General features: G+C 47.5%; 1 protein-coding gene across 2 annotated transcripts in view; it reads right to left on the bottom strand.

Annotated features, from left to right (window-relative positions):
• IFIH1 (interferon induced with helicase C domain 1) overlaps window positions 1-19,165 on the bottom strand; it is a 46,083-nt gene that overhangs the window by 17,532 nt on the left and 9,386 nt on the right. For both annotated transcript variants that reach the window (XM_075284244.1, XM_075284245.1), the window contains exons 3-5: window positions 8,525-8,659; window positions 6,726-6,782; window positions 3,259-3,315 (exon numbers count right to left, since the gene is read on the bottom strand). In XM_075284244.1, coding sequence (XP_075140345.1) covers window positions 3,259-3,315; window positions 6,726-6,782; window positions 8,525-8,659 — 249 coding nt within the window. The remainder of the gene's footprint in view (window positions 1-3,258; window positions 3,316-6,725; window positions 6,783-8,524; window positions 8,660-19,165) is intronic.

Genomic DNA, 19,165 nt, shown 5'->3' with positions numbered 1-19,165 from the left:
CGGTGCACTGCACCAGCATCCAGTTGCGCACTCTGCTCCAGATTAGGCCCAATGAATGGGTCTAGTCGGGAGGAGGGAGTGTCTTCAGGCCGAATCACGAGGCGAAACGGCTTGAAGAATGAGCACCTCGCTTCTGTTTCTGAGAGCTGGAACAAACTGGCTTCCGGAAGAAGCACCTGACTGGCTCCCATTGATTTCAATGGGAGCCATCTTTTTGGCGGATACAGCCTCAAATCCCTGACCAAAAAACCCCGCGTGAACTTACCCTTACACTCTACTGTCTCACATTACAAAAATAAGGAAACAGCACCACCGTGCAGCTCACAGGCTGTAAATGGTATTGCAACTCATTCATTGACTGATATTTAGTTGCAATACATGTCCATGGAGAGGAGAGGCGCTGTTCCTTTAAAAAAAAGCCAACATAGTTCTACTCTCATAAACTTCTTTAAGACCGTGTTCACATGTGGTGGATTTGTTACTCCACGTCTAGCATGTTTATTATTATGTAGCAGATTTTCACAGTGTGAAATCCACAGCAAGATTTAGCCCATAATCTTCAAGGGTTTATCCATAGATACCCAATAGATATGCCATGTGGATATGTGGATGTTTTCTGTCGCGTCGGAATTCAATTTTTTGAAGACTCAGTAAATTTTTAGAATCCATTTTATAATCTGATCTGCAGTAAAACTCTGGTCTTAAAAGAATAATATCCGGAAAACAAATGATATTACTGTTGCAAAACCGAGGTAAGAAATGACATTGCTGAATAAGCAACTTCATCCAGAAGACGTCCTGAAGAGACGCCGGGGATATAAGGAGAGGATCTGAGGTCGGACACTTCACGGCACAGTATACACCTCCTCCTGTTTCCTAACTCGCTTACATTTTTATGTGGTTTTGCAATTCTCTCCAGAGGTTACAGATATTTCTGCCCAGCGGACCTCTGCACTGATGACTTATTGTAAACTGAACATTCTAGAACTAATAAGACATAAGCAGAAATATATATAATACCTAAGTTAGGGGAGTGTTGCCCCTTAAGCTGGCCGTACACATCTCACTTTTGACCACTGACCTGTCAGACTTAGAACATTCGACTCGTACATAAACCTACAAACATTAGTTCTATACAGTCGACCATCAACTAAAGTTGGTGGCAATCGAAACACTTCTTTGTTACTGAGAAAATTTATCAATCTGCTAAAAAGTTCTAAAAAAATGATGAGGAGAAGGAGGGGGATGCAGCTGCAGCACTTCTCTCTGTGGGTGTCTGAGACTGTATGCTGTGGGAGGGGAGAGGGAGCAGTACAAGATATACATAATTTCTGGCTAACCTACATTTAATACAGGTTCAGCCTTCTATAATGACGGGTATAATGTTCACATCACTGACATGTCCAATGAAGGTAGCCAAAAGCAAAAGGCTAAGATGTGTATATAATAAAGTAATTTATTGCAAGCAGAAAATCTGGTGGAAAGCGTTGCGTCATCAATCCCATGGGTCATTGTGCGAAAGAAAGTGGTGATAGATTTATAGTCCAGTGTAATTCAGCTGGAAGATAACAGAATATCCTCAGCTAGAGGAAGATCTGGAACATTTCGGAAAAAGGTTTATTGATATTATTGTTACTATTTTATTATATCATTTGCCAAGGACTCTGTGCGAAAAATGAGTCCCACTGGGGGATGCACAGAATTATCTGGGACACTGAGGCGGTGTGATTTACATAATTATTCAGGGCACTGTGATATGTGATTCACAAAATTGTTTAGGACACTGTGTGGCGGAGTGATTCACAGAATTATTGAGGACACTGTGTGTGATTCACAGAATTGTTTAGGGCACTGTGTGGCGGAGTGATTCACAAAATTATTCAGGGCACTGTGTGGCGAAGTGATTCACAGAATTATTTAGGATCATGGGAAGAAGACGCAAATCTGTCTTCCATGATGTAAATAGGAAGACAGTGCCTCAGTCATGCAGCCGAATAGAGGATATCCCCTTAACCCTGTCTAGAAGCCTCTCACCTCTGCCAAGTCAGTCTTCTCTGTTTCAGGCTGATGAGATTCAATCAGATCAAAACAGTTGTCCTCAGCTGAGAAGACTGGCTTGGTAAAATCCCACATCATTTGCAGCAAAGGCCTCTGGAAAGGTCGGGCATGATGTTAAAGGGAGCGCCCTCTATTGGGCTGCATGACTGAGGCACTGTCTTCCTATTTACAGCATGGAAAACAGATTTCCATATTATTCCCATGATCCTCTTCACAGTGGAGCATCTATGGCTTAATAAGACTCCACACACCTGGTGGTCTCTCCCTAAGGAGTGACGATATCCCCTTAACCCTAGATTTATTCAGGGCACTGTGTGGCGGAGTGATTCACAGAATTATTCAGGGCACTGTGTGTGATTCACAGAATTATTTAGGGCACTGTGTGGTGGAGTGATTCACAAAATTATTTAGGACACTGTGTGTGATTCACAGAATTATTATGGGCACTGTGTGGTGGAGTGATTCACAAAATTATTTAGGACACTGTGTGGCAGAGTGATTCACAGAATTATTCAGGGCACTGTGTGTGATTCACAGAATTATTCAGGGCACTGTGTGGCGGACTGATTCACAGAATTATTCAGGGTACTGTGTGGCGGAGTGATTCACAGAATTATTAAGGGCACTGTGATTCACAAGATTATTCAAGATATTGTGTGACAGAGTGATTCACAAGATTATTCTATCTTTCCATTTCTACACATCTGATCTTACACTCTATGGCACTTGATACGCAGGTTTATTTTTGGTACTGATAAGCCCATGACATAACTGATATAAAATATGTGATGGTAGGTACAAGCCCTGAGGGACACAAGTTTTCTTTGATAAGCATAGTGAGTACAGGAGTTATGCTAGGTTAAGGGGTTTCATAATAATAAAAAATAGAACCTGCCTTTTTTTTAAAAAATAAATAGCGCCACTATTATGCATAGGACGTGCCTGGTATTGCACCTCAGCTCCATTCACAAAGCTATGACTTCAGCTTTAATACCAGACATACAAGGGCATGCTATTAATTAAAAAATGATATATATCTATATATAAATATCATGTATAAGGGACACGGCCCCATTAGAAACTCCATTTTTCTTCCCCATATGAAGAGAAACTCAGATGATTATTTTATTGGCTTCTTTTCTATGGCTTCTTTCCCTGCTATGTAATGGTCGATGTACTTGTAGTGACAGGAAGTCTTACCTGAGTCTCCGCAGTTTTCTTGGCTTTCTGTTGACTTGTTAATACTTTCATCCAAATCTGAAACCAAAAACATTTGATTTGCAACTAAAGAGTAAAATAATAGAACAAAGGACAAGGACAGCACTGAAAAGAGGGCAGCTATAGGGGATGAGACTATATGGGGGAAGAGGAACTATAGGGGAAGAGACTATATGGGGGGAGAGAAACTATAGGGGAAGAGACTATATGGGGAAGAGGAACTATAGGGGAAGAGACTATATGGGGGAAGAGGAACTATAGGGGAAGAGACTATATGGGGGAAGAGACTATATGGGAGAAGAGGAACTATAGGGGAAGAGACTATATGGGGGAAGAGGAACTACAGGGGAAGAGACTATATGGGGAAGAGGAACTACAGGGGAAGAGACTATATGGGGAAGAGGAACTATAGGGGAAGAGACTATATGGGGGAAGAGGAACTATAGGGGAAGAGACTATATGGGGGAAGAGACTATATGGGAGAAGAGGAACTATAGGGGAAGAGACTATATGGGGGAAGAGGAACTACAGGGGAAGAGACTATATGGGGAAGAGGAACTATAGGGGAAGAGACTATATGGGGGAAGAGGAACTATAGGGGAAGAAACTATGTGGGGGAAGAGGAACTACAGGGGAAGAGACTATATGGGAGAAGAGGAACTACAGGGGAAGAGACTATATGGGGAAGAGGAACTATAGGGGAAGAGACTATATGGGGAAGAGGAACTATAGGGGAAGAGACTATATGGGGGAAGAGGAACTATAGGGGAAGAGACTATATGGGAGAAGAGGAACTACAGGAGAAGAAACTATGTGGGGGAAGAGGAACTATAGGGGAAGAGACTATATGGGGGAAGAGGAACTATAGGGGAAGAGACTATATGGGGGAAGAGGAACTATAGGGGAAGAGACTATATGGGGAAGAGGAACTATAGGGGAAGAGACTATATGGGGAAGAGGAACTATAGGGGAAGAGACTATATGGGGGAAGAGGAACTATAGGGGAAGAGACTATATGGGAGAAGAGGAACTACAGGAGAAGAAACTATGTGGGGGAAGAGGAACTATAGGGGAAGAGACTATATGGGGGAAGAGGAACTATAGGGGAAGAGACTATATGGGGGAAGAGGAACTATAGGGGAAGAGACTATATGGGGGAAGAGGAACTATAGGGGAAGAGACTATATGGGGGAAGAGGAACTATAGGGGAAGAGACTATATGGGGAAGAGGAACTACAGGGGAAGAGACTGTATGGGAGAAGAGGAACTACAGGGGAAGAAACTATGTGGGGGAAGAGGAACTATAGGGGAAGAGACTATATGGGGGAAGAGGAACTACAGGGGAAGAGACTATATGGGGAAGAGGAACTACAGGGGAAGAGACTATATGGGGAAGAGGAATTATAGGGGAAGAGACTATATGGGGGAAGAGGAACTATAGGGGAAGAGACTATATGGGGGAAGAGGAACTACAGGGGAAGAGACTATATGGGGAAGAGGAACTACAGGGGAAGAGACTATATGGGGAAGAGGAATTATAGGGGAAGAGACTATATGGGGGAAGAGGAACTATAGGGGAAGAAACTATGTGGGGGAAGAGGAACTATAGGGGAAGAGACTATATGGGGAAGAGGAACTACAGGGGAAGAGACTATATGGGAGAAGAGGAACTACAGGGGAAGAAACTATGTGGGGGAAGAGGAACTATAGGGGAAGAGACTATATGGGGGAAGAGGAACTATAGGGGAAGAGACTATATGGGGGAAGAGGAACTATAGGGGAAGAGACTATATGGGGGAAGAGGAACTACAGGGGAAGAGACTATATGGGAGAAGAGGAACTACAGGAGAAGAAACTATGTGGGGGAAGAGGAACTATAGGGGAAGAGACTATATGGGGAAGAGGAACTACAGGGGAAGAGACTATATGGGAGAAGAGGAACTACAGGGGAAGAAACTATGTGGGGGAAGAGGAACTATAGGGGAAGAGACTATATGGGAGAAGAGGAACTACAGGAGAAGAAACTATGTGGGGGAAGAGGAACTATAGGGGAAGAGACTATATGGGGGAAGAGGAACTATAGGGGAAGAGACTATATGGGGGAAGAGGAACTATAGGGGAAGAGACTATATGGGGGAAGAGGAACTATAGGGGAAGAGACTATATGGGGAAGAGGAACTATAGGGGAAGAGACTATATGGGGGAAGAGGAACTACAGGGGAAGAGACTATATGGGGAAGAGGAACTATAGGGGAAGAGACTATATGGGGAAGAGGAACTTCAGGGGAAGAGACTATATGGGAGAAGAGGAACTACAGGGGAAGAAACTATGTGGGGGAAGAGGAACTATAGGGGAAGAGACTATATGGGGGAAGAGGAACTATAGGGGAAGAGACTATATGGGGAAGAGGAACTACAGGGGAAGAGACTATATGGGAGAAGAGGAACTACAGGAGAAGAAACTATGTGGGGGAAGAGGAACTATAGGGGAAGAGACTATATGGGGAAGAGGAACTACAGGGGAAGAGACTATATGGGAGAAGAGGAACTACAGGGGAAGAAACTATGTGGGGGAAGAGGAACTATAGGGGAAGAGACTATATGGGGGAAGAGGAACTATAGGGGAAGAGACTATATGGGGAAGAGGAACTATAGGGGAAGAGACTATATGGGGAAGAGAAACTACAGGGGAAGAGACTATATGTGGGAAGAGGAACTATAGGGGAAGAGACTATGTGGGGGAAGAGGAACTATAGGGGAAGAGACTATATGGGGGAAGAGGAACTATAGGGGAAGAGACTATATGGGGGAAGAGGAACTATAGGGGAAGAGACTATATGGGGAAGAGGAACTATAGGGGAAGAGACTATATGGGGAAGAGGAACTATAGGGGAAGAGACTATATGGGGAAGAGGAACTATAGGGGAAGAGACTATATGGGGGAAGAGGAACTATAGGGGAAGAGACTATGCGGGGGAAGAGGAACTATAGGGGAAGAGACTATATGGGGAAGAGGAACTATAGGGGAAGAGACTATGTGGGGGAAGAGGAACTATAGGGGAAGAGACTATGTGGGGGAAGAGGAACTATAGGGGAAGAGACTATATGGGGGAAGAGGAACTATAGGGGAAGAGACTATGTGGGGAAGAGGAACTATAGGGGAAGAGAGAGAAGCTATGAGGGAAGAGAAGCTATAGGGGACGAGAAGATATGAGGGAAATATACTATGGGGAAGAGAAGCTATAGTGGAAGATAAGCATACAAGGGCATGCTATTACTTGAAAACTGATATACTGTATATCTATAGATAAATATCATGTATAAGGGATACGTCCCTATTAGAAGTTCCATTTTTCTGCCCCATATGATGAGAACTCAGATGACTATTTTCTTGGCCCCGTGCCCTGCTATGTAATGGTCGATGTGCTTGTAGTGACAGGAAGTCTTACCTGAGTCTCCGCAGTGTTCTCGGCTTTCCGTTGACTTGTTAATACTTTCATCCAAATCTAAATCCAAACACATTTGGGTTACAATTAAAGAGTAAAAGACAAGAACGAAGGACAAAGACAGTGCTGAAAAGAGATCAGCTATGCTCCGCACGGAGAACTAAATGATCCTGAAGTCTTCCTTCTTTTAAGAAACTATAGGGCAAGAGAAGGTATGGGGGAGTTATAGGGGAAGATAAACTATGGGGGAAGAGACGCTATAGGGGAAGAGATGATATGATATCCTGATATCCTGACAGGTCTAGTTCATGCGCACTGAAGCTGACAAATCCTCCTGTGACTTCGGTGAAGCTGCGCAGGCGCCAGCAGTGCAGGAGCAGAGTATAATTCAAACCCCTGGTTGATAAGGACCTGTGGATGTTTTAGTTTCCCAAATTGCCCCGACAGGTTTCCTTTAACTTCAGGTTGGGACATTTTGAGGTCGAGACATTGGAGGAGTCTCAGATTTTCCATATATTGCTGAGGTGCATCAATGACAATATCAACTTTTCAGTAAAAAAGTAGACGGATGTATTTTGGCATTTTTATGGACACTTGCGCCATCTGCTGGAAACAACTATGCATTTGGTTTTCTGCTATTTCTTAAGGATCTGGTCGAGGCTGTGTTTTAGTTTCTGATGGAGACTGTGCTGTATCACTAGATCTGTCACATGACCGACACCATCAATGCCCAAAATAACTCATTGACTTATAATAAAGATTATTGGGTATCGCTTGGGTGATAGCGGGGCTGAGACCTCTACTGATACTTTATATATGGCAGGCTGGATGGACATGTGCAACAGCTGGGTGCAGGGTCCCGGTTATACACGACCGACTACTACGGTATACTGTACCTGTGTGTGACCCAAAATCTATACATTGGCTCACATGCTATATGCTGTCGTCTTCTCCTGGTCTGACTATACTTTTACCTCTAAAGTTTGGAAACATCGCCACCTGCTGGTACATTACACTATCTACATATTGTCTATATATTTCTGCATATCACAATCTGCGGCCTTATTGACATGTATGTTGGAGCCTCCATTGCAGATCCCATTAACGTTGTCCAGTAAAATGCAAGACTCCCTGACGGAAACACAGTGGTGCCCAGTATGGTTAATGGTGTCAGGTGGTTTGTGTCATGGACAGATGTGAAGTTCTTGTGTTCCAGGTGTGTTCCTATAGACCTATCATAATAATAATAATACATTTTATTTATATAGCGCCAATATATTACTACTATAACATAAATGAAGCGAAAGAGGGACCGTCCTCCTTGTGGAAGATGAAAGGAAAACCGCGCTCGCTCGCGGTTTTCCTTTCATCTTCCACAAGGAGGACGGTCCCTCTTTCGCTTCATTGCTTTGACGTCTTGCAGGCGTTCCTTCCAGCTGCTGCCCGTGTCCCTGTTGCTTCCAATATTATACGTCATAGAGTTGTTGTGTCACACACAACTCTTCCAGGTGAGCGGCCAATTTTCTGCTTACCTACCTTTCACCCATCATTTCTACACATTGGTCGGCTCGGTGCCCCTCTCTCTCTGTATTTAAAATATAACATAAAGTCCTGCATAAATCCTCCATGATCTGGATTTTGCTTGCCTATCTACACTCCAGCTTCCTTCTTCCATTGCGTTCACATCCGCGCCCGTCTATGGATTTTAATTTAAAGGGGATGGGACGGTTCAGTAAAGTGCATTAGAAACTGCGCTGCCCTATTTCTGTAAAACTGCTGTGTGTGTATGAGCCGCTCCTCACCTGACTGAGCAGATGTGTGGGGTGAGCTGCTGTCGGCGGTCACTTCAGGGCTCCCGTTTTGCTGGATTGTCACGCTGTCATCCAGGCAGTTGCTTTCATGATTTGCACAGGCGTCCTCCATGTTCTCAGTCCCTTCTGTTAAGCAAACAATATGGCGGTTAAAGGATTTTTGTGGATGAGATTAGAGATGAGCGAACAGTGTTCTATCGAACTCATGTTCGATCGGATATTAGGCTGTTCGGCATGTTCGAATCGAATCGAACACCGCGTGGTAAAGTGCGCCATTACTCGATTCCCCTCCCACCTTCCCTGGCGCCTTTTTTGCTCCAATAACAGCGCAGGGTAGGTGGGACAGGAACTACGACACCGGTGACGTTGAAAAAAGTAGGCAAAACCCATTGGCTGCCGAATACATGTGACCTCTAATTTAAAAGAACAGCGCCGCCCAGGTTCGCGTCATTCTGAGCTTGCAATTCACCGAGGACGGAGGTTTCCGTCCAGCTAGCTAGGGCTTAGATTCTGGGTAGGCAGGGACAGGCTAGGATAGGAAGGAGAAGACAACCAACAGCTCTTGTAAGAGCTAAATTCCAGGGAGAAGCTTGTCAGTGTAACGTGGCACTGACGGGCTCAATCGCCGCAACCCAGCTTTCCCAGGATCCTGAATGGAATACACTGTCAGTGTATTCCCGTATACCCGATATATACCCCGATACCCGTTCCAACGGTGTGCCCCCCCACCTTCACCCCAGAAATACCCTGCAAGTCCCCTAGCAATAGAATTGGGGCTATATACACCCACAATTTTTACTACTGGTATACAGTGCCATTGTCTGACTGGGAATTCAAAGAATATATTGGGAATACAAATACCCTCATTTCTTGCTACTGCCATATAGTGCCAGTTTCTGACTGGTAATTCAAAGAATATATTGGGGTTACGTGCACCCACAATTTTTACTACTGGTATACAGTGCCATTGTCTGACTGGGAATTCAAAGAATATATTGGGAATACAAATACCCTCATTTCTTGCTACTGCCATATAGTGCCAGTGTCTGACTGGGAATTCAAAGAATATATTGGGGTTACGTGCACCCACAATTTTTACTACTGGTATACAGTGCCATTGTCTGACTGGGAATTCAAAGAATATATTGGGGTTATAAATACCCTCATTTCTTGCTACTGCCATATAGTGCCAGTTTCTGACTGGTAATTCAAAGAATATATTGGGGTTACGTGCACCCACAATTTTTACTACTGGTATACAGTGCCATTGTTTGACTGGGAATTCAAAGAGTATATTGGGAATACAAATACCCTCATTTCTTGCTACTGCCATATAGTGCCAGTTTCTGACTGGTAATTCAAAGAATATATTGGGGTTACGTGCACCCACAATTTTTACTACTGGTATACAGTGCCATTGTCTGACTGGGAATTCAAAGAGTATATTGGGAATACAAATACCCTCATTTCTTGCTACTGCCATATAGTGCCAGTTTCTGACTGGTAATTCAAAGAATATATTGGGGTTACGTGCACCCACAATTTTTACTACTGGTATACAGTGCCATTGTCTGACTGGGAATTCAAAGAGTATATTGGGAATACAAATACCCTCATTTCTTGCTACTGCCATATAGTGCCAGTTTCTGACTGGTAATTCAAAGAATATATTGGGGTTACGTGCACCCACAATTTTTACTACTGGTATACAGTGCCATTGTCTGACTGGGAATTCAAAGAGTATATTGGGAATACAAATACCCTCATTTCTTGCTACTGCCATATAGTGCCAGTTTCTGACTGGTAATTCAAAGAATATATTGGGGTTACGTGCACCCACAATTTTTACTACTGGTATACAGTGCCATTGTCTGACTGGGAATTCAAAGAATATATTGGGGTTATAAATACCCTCATTTCTTGCTACTGCCATATAGTGCCAGTTTCTGACTGGTAATTCAAAGAATATATTGGGGTTACGTGCACCCACAATTTTTACTACTGGTATACAGTGCCATTGTCTGACTGGGAATTCAAAGAGTATATTGGGAATACAAATACCCTCATTTCTTGCTACTGCCATATAGTGCCAGTTTCTGACTGGTAATTCAAAGAATATATTGGGGTTACGTGCACCCACAATTTTTACTACTGGTATACAGTGCCATTGTCTGACTGGGAATTCAAAGAATATATTGGGGTTATAAATACCCTCATTTCTTGCTACTGCCATATAGTGCCAGTTTCTGACTGGGAATTCAAAGAATATATTGGGGTTACGTGCACCCACAATTTTTACTACTGGTATACAGTGCCATTGTCTGACTGGGAATTCAAAGAATATATTGGGGTTATAAATACCCTCATTTCTTGCTACTGCCATATAGTGCCAGTTTCTGACTGGTAATTCAAAGAATATATTGGGGTTACGTGCACCCACAATTTTTACTACTGGTATACAGTGCCATTGTCTGACTGGGAATTCAAAGAGTATATTGGGAATACAAATACCCTCATTTCTTGCTACTGCCATATAGTGCCAGTTTCTGACTGGGAATTCAAAGAATATATTGGGGTTACGTGCACCCACAATTTTTACTACTGGTATACAGTGCCATTGTCTGACTGGGAATTCAAAGAGTATATTGGGAATACAAATACCCTCATTTCTTGCTACTGCCATATAGTGCCAGTGTCTGACTGGGAATTCAAAGAATATATTGGGGTTACGTGCACCCACAATTTTTACTACTGGTATACAGTGCCAATTTCTAACTAGGAATTCAAAATGCGCAAGGCTCCCGGAAAGGGACGTGGACGAGGCCGTGGGCGAGGTCGGGGGAATGGTTCTGGGGAGCAAGGTAGCAGTGAAGCCACAGGGCGTCCCGTGCCTACTCCTGTGGGGCAGCAAGCATTGCGCCACTCCACAGTGCCAGGGTTGCTTGCCACATTAACTAAACTGCAGGGTACAAACCTTAGTAGGCCCGAGAACCAGGAACAGGTCTTGCAATGGCTGTCAGAGAACGCTTACAGCACATTGTCCAGCAGCCAGTCAGACTCTGCCTCCTCTCCTCCTATTACCCAACAGTCTTGTCTTCCTTCCTCCCAAAATTCCGAAGCTTTACAGAACAATAACCCAAACTGTCCCTGCTCCCCAGAGCTGTTCTCCGCTCCTTTCATTGTCCCTCAACCTGCCTCTCCACGTCACGATTCCACGAACCTAACAGAGGAGCATCTGTGTCCAGATGCTCAAACACTAGAGTCTCCTCCATCTCCGTTCGATTTGGTGGTGGATGACCAGCAACCCACCCTCATCGACGATGATGTGACGCAGTTGCCGTCAGGGCATCCAGTTGACCGGCGCATTGTGCGGGAGGAGGAGATGAGACAGGAGTTGGAAGAGGAAGTGGTGGATGATGAGGACACTGACCCGACCTGGACAGGGGGGATGTCAAGCGGGGAAAGTAGTGTGGATGTTGAGGCAGGTGCAGCACCAAAAAGGGTAGCTAGAGGCAGAGGTCAGCAGCTTAGGCGAAGCCAGGCCACACCCGGAATCTCCCAAGATGTTCCAGTTCGTACCCAGCCCCGAAAAACTCCCACCTCGAGGGCACGTTTCTCGAAGGTGTGGAGTTTTTTCAAGGAATGCGCCGAGGACAGATATAGTGTTGTCTGCACAATTTGCCTCTCGAAATTGATTAGGGGCTCTGAGAAGAGCAACCTGTCCACCACTTCAATGCGCCGTCATTTGGAATCCAAGCACTGGAATCAGTGGCAGGCAGCAACGGCAGGACAAAGGCCGCCTGCCGTTCACGCCACTGCCACTGCCTCTGCCACTGCCTCTGCCTCTGCCACTGCCACTGCTGACTGTGCTGGCGATGCACTCCAGAGGACGAGCCAGGACACCACTTCATCTGCCTCCGCCACTTTGTTGACTTCTACCTCATCCTCCCCTGGTCCTGTCTTATCTCCTTCTCCTGCACCATCAAAGGCACCATCAGGCGTTTCTTTACAACAACCCACCATCTCTCAGACATTGGAGCGGCGGCAGAAATACACTGCTAACCACCCACACGCGCAAGCCTTGAACGCCAACATCGCTAAACTGCTGGCCCAGGAGATGTTGGCGTTCCGGCTTGTTGAAACTCCCGCCTTCCTGGACCTGATGGCAACTGCGGCACCTCGCTATGCCGTCCCTAGCCGTCACTACTTCTCCCGGTGTGCCGTCCCCGCCTTGCACCAGCACGTGTCACTCAACATCAGGCGGGCCCTTAGTTCCGCGCTTTGCACAAAGGTCCACTTGACCACCGACGCGTGGACAAGTGCATGCGGACAGGGACGCTACATTTCACTGACGGCACACTGGGTGAATGTAGTTGAGGCTGGGACTGCTTCCCAAACTGGCCCGGTGTACCTCGTCTCCCCGCCTAACATTCCTGGCAGGGACACGAGAAGAACACCCCCCTCCTCCTCCTCCTCTACCGCCTCCTCCTCCGCCACCGCCTCCTCCTCCGCCACCGCCTCCTCCTCCGCTGTTAGATTGACCCCAGCTACGAGTTGGAAACGTTGCAGCACTGGCGTTGGTAGACGTCAGCAGGCTGTGCTGAAGCTGATCAGCTTGGGGGACAGACAGCACACTGCCTCCGAGGTGAGGGATGCCCTCCTCGATGAGACGGCAATATGGTTTGAGCCGCTGCACCTGGGCCCAGGCATGGTCGTTTGTGATAACGGCCGGAACCTGGTAGCAGCTCTGGAGCTTGCCGGACTCCAACATGTTCCATGCCTGGCCCACGTCTTCAACCTAGTGGTGCAACGTTTCCTAAAGAGCTACCCCAATGTTCCAGAGCTACTGGTGAAAGTGCGGCGCATGTGCGCCCACTTTCGCAAGTCGACAGTAGCCGCTGCTAGCTTAAAATCTCTCCAGCAACGCCTGCATGTGCCACAACACCGGCTTTTGTGCGACGTCCCCACACGCTGGAACTCAACGTTTCAGATGTTGAATAGAGTGGTTGAGCAGCAGAGACCTTTGATGGAATACCAGCTACAAAACCCTAGGGTGCCACAAAGTCAGCTGCCTCAGTTTCACATCCATGAGTGGCCATGGATGAGAGACCTTTGTGACATCCTACGGGTCTTTGAGGAGTCCACAAGGAGGGTGAGCTCTGAGGATGCGATGGTGAGCCTTACAATCCCGCTCTTGTGTGTTCTGAGAGAATCCCTGATTGACATCAGGGATAACTCAGATCACACAGAGGAGTTAGGGATAGCATCCGATCCGTCACAGCTGGAGAGTAGGTCCACACATCTGTCCGCTTCACTGCGTTTAATGGAGGAGGAGGAGGAGGAGGAGGAGGAAGAAGAGTTGTCCGATGATGTGATGGTGATACAGGAGGCTTCCGGGCAACTTCGAATCGTCCCATTGTTGCAGCGCGGATGGGTAGACATGGAGGATGAGGAGGAAATGGAGATTGAACTTTCCGGTGGGGCCAGAGGAGTCATGCCAACTAACACTGTGGCAGACATGGCTGAGTTCATGTTGGGGTGCTTTACAACCGACAAGCGTATTGTCAAAATCATGGAGGACAACCAGTACTGGATCTTTGCTATCCTTGACCCCCGGTATAAAAACAACATCTCGTCTTTTATTCCGGTAGAGGGGAGGGCCAATCGCATCAATGCTTGCCACAGGCAATTGGTGCAGAATATGATGGAGATGTTTCCAGCATGTGACGTTGGCGGCAGGGAGGGCAGTTCCTCCAGTAGGCAACCAAGTTCTCACCGGTCCACACAAACGAGGGGCACACTGTCTAAGGTCTGGGACACCTTGATGGCACCCCCTCGCCAAAGTGCCACCACGGAGGGTCCTAGTGTCACCAGGCGTGAGAAGTATAGGCGCATGTTGCGGGAATACCTTTCCGACCACAGCCCTGTCCTCTCCGACCCCTCTGCGCCCTACACGTATTGGGTGTCGAAGTTGGACCTGTGGCTTGAACTTGCCCTATATGCCTTGGAGGTGCTGTCCTGTCCTGCCGCCAGCGTCCTATCTGAGAGGGTGTTCAGTGCAGCCGGTGGCATCATCACTGACAAGCGCACCCGTCTGTCAGCTGAGAGTGCCGACCGGCTCACTTTGATAAAAATGAACCACCACTGGATAGAGCCTTCATTTTTGTGCCCACCTGTGTAAAGCACCCCAACATGAAACTCCATGTCTGTACTCAACCTCTCCAATTCCTCCGCATCCTCATACTCATCCACCATAAGCGTTGCACAATTCTGCTAATACTAGGCTCCCTCCAACATGATTTCCCCCAACTCTGCTGGTTAGAGGCTCCCTCCACCCTGATTTCCACCAACTCTGCTGGTTAGAGGCTCCCTCCACCCTGCTTTCCCACAACTCTGCTGGTTAGAGGCTCCTTCCACCATGAATTTGCCAAAACTGGGCTGTTTAGAGGCTCCCTCCACCATGAATTGGTCCAAACTGGGCTGGTTAGAGGCTCCCTCCACCATTAATTGGTCCAAACTGGGCTGGTTAGAGGCTCCCTCCACCATGAATTTGCCCAAACTGGGCTGTTTAGAGGCTCCCTCCACCATGAATTTGCCCAAACTGGGCTGTTTAGAGGCTCCCTCCACCATGAATTGGTCCAAACTGGGTTTTTTAGAGGCTCCCTCCACCATGAATTGGTCCAAACTGGGCTGGTTAGAGGCTCCCTCCACCATTAATTGGTCCAAACTGGGCTGGTTAGAGGCTCCCTCCACCATGAATTTGCCCAAACTGGGCTGTTTAGAGGCTCCCTCCACCATGAATTTGCCCAAACTGGGCTGTTTAGAGGCTCCCTCCACCATGAATTGGTCCAAACTGGGTTTTTTAGAGGCTCCCTCCACCATGAATTGGTCCAAACTGGGCTGGTTAGAGGCTCCCTCCACCATGAATTGATCCAAACTGGGGTGGTTAGAGGCTCCCTCCACCATTAATTGGTCCAAACTGGGCTGGTTAGAGGCTCCCTCCACCATTAATTGGTCCAAACTGGGCTGGTTAGAGGCTCCCTCCACCATTAATTGGTCCAAACTGGGCTGGTTAGAGGCTCCCTCCACCATGAATTTGCCCAAACTGGGCTGTTTAGAGGCTCCCTCCACCATGAATTTGCCCAAACTGGGCTGGTTAGAGGCTCCCTCCACCATGAATTGGTCCAAACTGGGGTTTTTAGAGGCTCCCTCCACCATGAATTGGTCCAAACTTGGCTGTTTAGAGGCTCCCTCCACCATTAATTGGTCCAAACTGGGCTGGTTAGAGGCTCCCTCCACCATGAATTGGTCCAAACTGGGTTTTTTAGAGGCTCCCTCCACCATGAATTTGCCCAAACTGGGCTGTTTAGAGGCTCCCTCCACCATGAATTTGCCCAAACTGGGGTGGTTAGAGGCTCCCTCCACCATGAATTGGTCCAAACTGGGGTTTTTAGAGGCTCCCTCCACCATGAATTGGTCCAAACTTGGCTGTTTAGAGGCTCCCTCCACCATGAATTGGTCCAAACTGGGGTGGTTAGAGGCTCCCTCCACCATTAATTGGTCCAAACTGGGCTGGTTAGAGGCTCCCTCCACCATTAATTGGTCCAAACTGGGCTGGTTAGAGGCTCCCTCCACCATGAATTGGTCCAAACTGGGTTTTTTAGAGGCTCCCTCCACCATGAATTTGCCCAAACTGGGCTGTTTAGAGGCTCCCTCCACCATGAATTGGTCCAAACTGGGCTGGTTAGAGGCTCCCTCCACCATGAATTTCCCAAAACTTGGCTGTTTAGAGGCTCCCTCCACCATTAATTGGTCCAAACTGGGCTGGTTAGAGGCTCCCTCCACCATGAATTGGTCCAAACTGGGGTTTTTAGAGGCTCCCTCCACCATGAATTGGTCCAAACTTGGCTGTTTAGAGGCTCCCTCCACCATGAATTGGTCCAAACTGGGGTGGTTAGAGGCTCCCTCCACCATTAATTGGTCCAAACTGGGCTGGTTAGAGGCTCCCTCCACCATTAATTGGTCCAAACTGGGCTGGTTAGAGGCTCCCTCCACCATGAATTTGCCCAAACTGGGCTGTTTAGAGGCTCCCTCCACCATGAATTTGCCCAAACTGGGCTGGTTAGAGGCTCCCTCCACCATGAATTGGTCCAAACGGGTTTTTAGAGGCTCCCTTCACCATGAATTGGTCCAAACTTGGCTGTTTAGAGGCTCCCTCCACCATGAATTGGTCCAAACTGGGTTTTTTAGAGGCTCCCTCCACCATGAATTTGCCCAAACTGGGCTGTTTAGAGGCTCCCTCCACCATGAATTTGCCCAAACTGGGCTGGTTAGAGGCTCCCTCCACCATGAATTGGTCCAAACTGGGGTTTTTAGAGGCTCCCTCCACCATGAATTGGTCCAAACTTGGCTGTTTAGAGGCTCCCTCCACCATGAATTGGTCCAAACTGGGGTGGTTAGAGGCTCCCTCCACCATTAATTGGTCCAAACTGGGCTGGTTAGAGGCTCCCTCCACCATTAATTGGTCCAAACTGGGCTGGTTAGAGGCTCCCTCCACCATGAATTGGTCCAAACTGGGTTTTTTAGAGGCTCCCTCCACCATGAATTTGCCCAAACTGGGCTGTTTAGAGGCTCCCTCCACCATGAATTGGTCCAAACTGGGCTGGTTAGAGGCTCCCTCCACCATGAATTTCCCAAAACTTGGCTGTTTAGAGGCTCCCTCCACCATTAATTGGTCCAAACTGGGCTGGTTAGAGGCTCCCTCCACCATGAATTGGTCCAAACTGGGGTTTTTAGAGGCTCCCTCCACCATGAATTGGTCCAAACTTGGCTGTTTAGAGGCTCCCTCCACCATGAATTGGTCCAAACTGGGGTGGTTAGAGGCTCCCTCCACCATTAATTGGTCCAAACTGGGCTGGTTAGAGGCTCCCTCCACCATTAATTGGTCCAAACTGGGCTGGTTAGAGGCTCCCTCCACCATGAATTTGCCCAAACTTGGCTGTTTAGAGGCTCCCTCCACCATGAATTTGCCCAAACTGGGCTGGTTAGAGGCTCCCTCCACCATGAATTGGTCCAAACGGGTTTTTAGAGGCTCCCTTCACCATGAATTGGTCCAAACTTGGCTGTTTAGAGGCTCCCTCCACCATGAATTGGTCCAAACTGGGGTGGTTAGAGGCTCCCTCCACCATTAATTGGTCCAAACTGGGCTGGTTAGAGGCTCCCTCCACCATTAATTGGTCCAAACTGGGCTGGTTAGAGGCTCCCTCCACCATGAATTGGTCCAAACTGGGGTTTTTAGAGGCTCCCTCCACCATGAATTGGTCCAAACTTGGCTGTTTAGAGGCTCCCTCCACCATTAATTGGTCCAAACTGGGCTGGTTAGAGGCTCCCTCCACCATGAATTGGTCCAAACTGGGTTTTTTAGAGGCTCCCTCCACCATGAATTTGCCCAAACTGGGCTGTTTAGAGGCTCCCTCCACCATGAATTGGTCCAAACTGGGTTTTTTAGAGGCTCCCTCCACCATGAATTGGTCCAAACTGGGCTGGTTAGAGGCTCCCTCCACCATGAATTGGTCCAAACTGGGGTGGTTAGAGGCTCCCTCCACCATTAATTGGTCCAAACTGGGCTGGTTAGAGGCTCCCTCCACCATGAATTGGTCCAAACTGGGCTGTTAGAGGCTCCCTCCACCATTAATTGGTCCAAACTGGGCTGGTTAGAGGCTCCCTCCACCATGAATTTGCCCAAACTGGGCTGTTTAGAGGCTCCCTCCACCATGAATTTGCCCAAACTGGGCTGGTTAGAGGCTCCCTCCACCATGAATTGGTCCAAACTGGGGTTTTTAGAGGCTCCCTCCACCATGAATTGGTCCAAACTTGGCTGTTTAGAGGCTCCCTCCACCATTAATTGGTCCAAACTGGGCTGGTTAGAGGCTCCCTCCACCATGAATTGCTCCAAACTGGGTTTTTTAGAGGCTCCATCCACCATGAATTTGCCCAAACTGGGCTGTTTAGAGGCTCCCTCCACCATGAATTGGTCCAAACTGGGGTGGTTAGAGGCTCCCTCCACCATTAATTGGTCCAAACTGGGCTGGTTAGAGGCTCCCTCCACCATTAATTGGTCCAAACTGGGCTGGTTAGAGGCTCCCTCCACCATGAATTGGTCCAAACTGGGGTTTTTAGAGGCTCCCTCCACCATGAATTGGTCCAAACTTGGCTGTTTAGAGGCTCCCTCCACCATTAATTGGTCCAAACTGGGCTGGTTAGAGGCTCCCTCCACCATGAATTGGTCCAAACTGGGTTTTTTAGAGGCTCCCTCCACCATGAATTTGCCCAAACTGGGCTGTTTAGAGGCTCCCTCCACCATGAATTGGTCCAAACTGGGGTGGTTAGAGGCTCCCTCCACCATTAATTGGTCCAAACTGGGCTGGTTAGAGGCTCCCTCCACCATTAATTGGTCCAAACTGGGCTGGTTAGAGGCTCCCTCCACCATGAATTGGTCCAAACTGGGGTTTTTAGAGGCTCCCTCCACCATGAATTGGTCCAAACTTGGCTGTTTAGAGGCTCCCTCCACCATTAATTGGTCCAAACTGGGCTGGTTAGAGGCTCCCTCCACCATGAATTGGTCCAAACTGG

This window comes from Leptodactylus fuscus, chromosome 8 (genome assembly GCF_031893055.1).
Source record: "Leptodactylus fuscus isolate aLepFus1 chromosome 8, aLepFus1.hap2, whole genome shotgun sequence".
NCBI lineage: Eukaryota > Metazoa > Chordata > Amphibia > Anura > Leptodactylidae > Leptodactylus > Leptodactylus fuscus.
This window is presented reverse-complemented; position numbering and strand designations above follow the sequence as displayed.